General features: G+C 54.5%; 1 protein-coding gene across 1 annotated transcript in view; it reads right to left on the reverse strand.

Moving 5' to 3' along the window:
- The window catches only part of Egln1 (egl-9 family hypoxia inducible factor 1), a 39,924-nt gene extending 39,539 nt beyond the window's left edge, over positions 1-385 (reverse strand). The window contains exon 1 of the mRNA XM_005346703.1: positions 25-385. Coding sequence (XP_005346760.1) covers positions 25-385 — 361 coding nt within the window. The remainder of the gene's footprint in view (positions 1-24) is intronic.
- Between the last annotated feature and the right edge of the window lie 495 nt (positions 386-880).

An 880-nucleotide genomic window follows, 5' to 3' on the forward strand; every position in this document is an offset into this window, starting at 1 on the left:
GAGCGCGCGCGCGCCTCCACCTGCCTGTCGGGGCCCGCGGGCAGCGCTCCGGGGCTGCTGCGCGGTAGCCCTGGCCACCTTGGTATCGCGGAGGAGGAAACGGAAGCTCAGACAGCCCGCTGGGTCTCTCCGAGCTCCGGGCCGGCCGCCGCGCGCTCCCGGTCTGCCGCTCCCCGGAGGCCACGGAGGGCACAACAAAGCCCCCCCCTCCCCTTCCCCGGGCTGCCCTCTCAGTAACCGATTCCTGAAACCCCCGGCCAGGTTCTGGTTTTGCTTTGTTTGATTTTGGTTTTCTGGCGTCCTTAAACTCTGAGATTTCTCCCGGTTCCGGCTCGAGACCTCCCGGGTTAAGTAAGGTACTCAGGGCTCTGTTCCAGAGCCGCATTCAGGCCTGAAGCTCTCAAGAGCGTTATTACGTGGACGACTCCGTACACGATGTTAAAATCTCGCTTTAGAATCTGCAATAGTATCTGTATTGTGAGGATTAATACGGTCTTTCTTTGTTGTTTTGAGACACAGCCCGGTAGTCCTCAAACGACTGACTCTCCTGCCTCGTCTGCCACAATGGTAAGGTGATAAGCATGGACCAGCTAAGCCGGCTCAGTGTCTTGATTCTGTTTGTTTGTCCACAGTCTTGGGATTTGAAATGAAAACACTTGTTTGTGTTTGTTTTTATGAAACCTTAAAACCTCCCAGAGCCTGGCGTGGTAGCGAATGCCTTTAATGCCAACACACTCAGAGGCAAGAGGATCACTGTGAGTTTGAGGACATTCTGGTCTACATAGTGATTTCCAGAACAGAGAGACCCTTTCTCAAACACACACACACACACTTCTCAAACACACACACACACGCACGCACGCACGCATGCATGCATATA

The sequence above is a fragment of the Microtus ochrogaster genome, chromosome 4 (genome assembly GCF_000317375.1).
Source record: "Microtus ochrogaster isolate Prairie Vole_2 chromosome 4, MicOch1.0, whole genome shotgun sequence".
NCBI lineage: Eukaryota > Metazoa > Chordata > Mammalia > Rodentia > Cricetidae > Microtus > Microtus ochrogaster.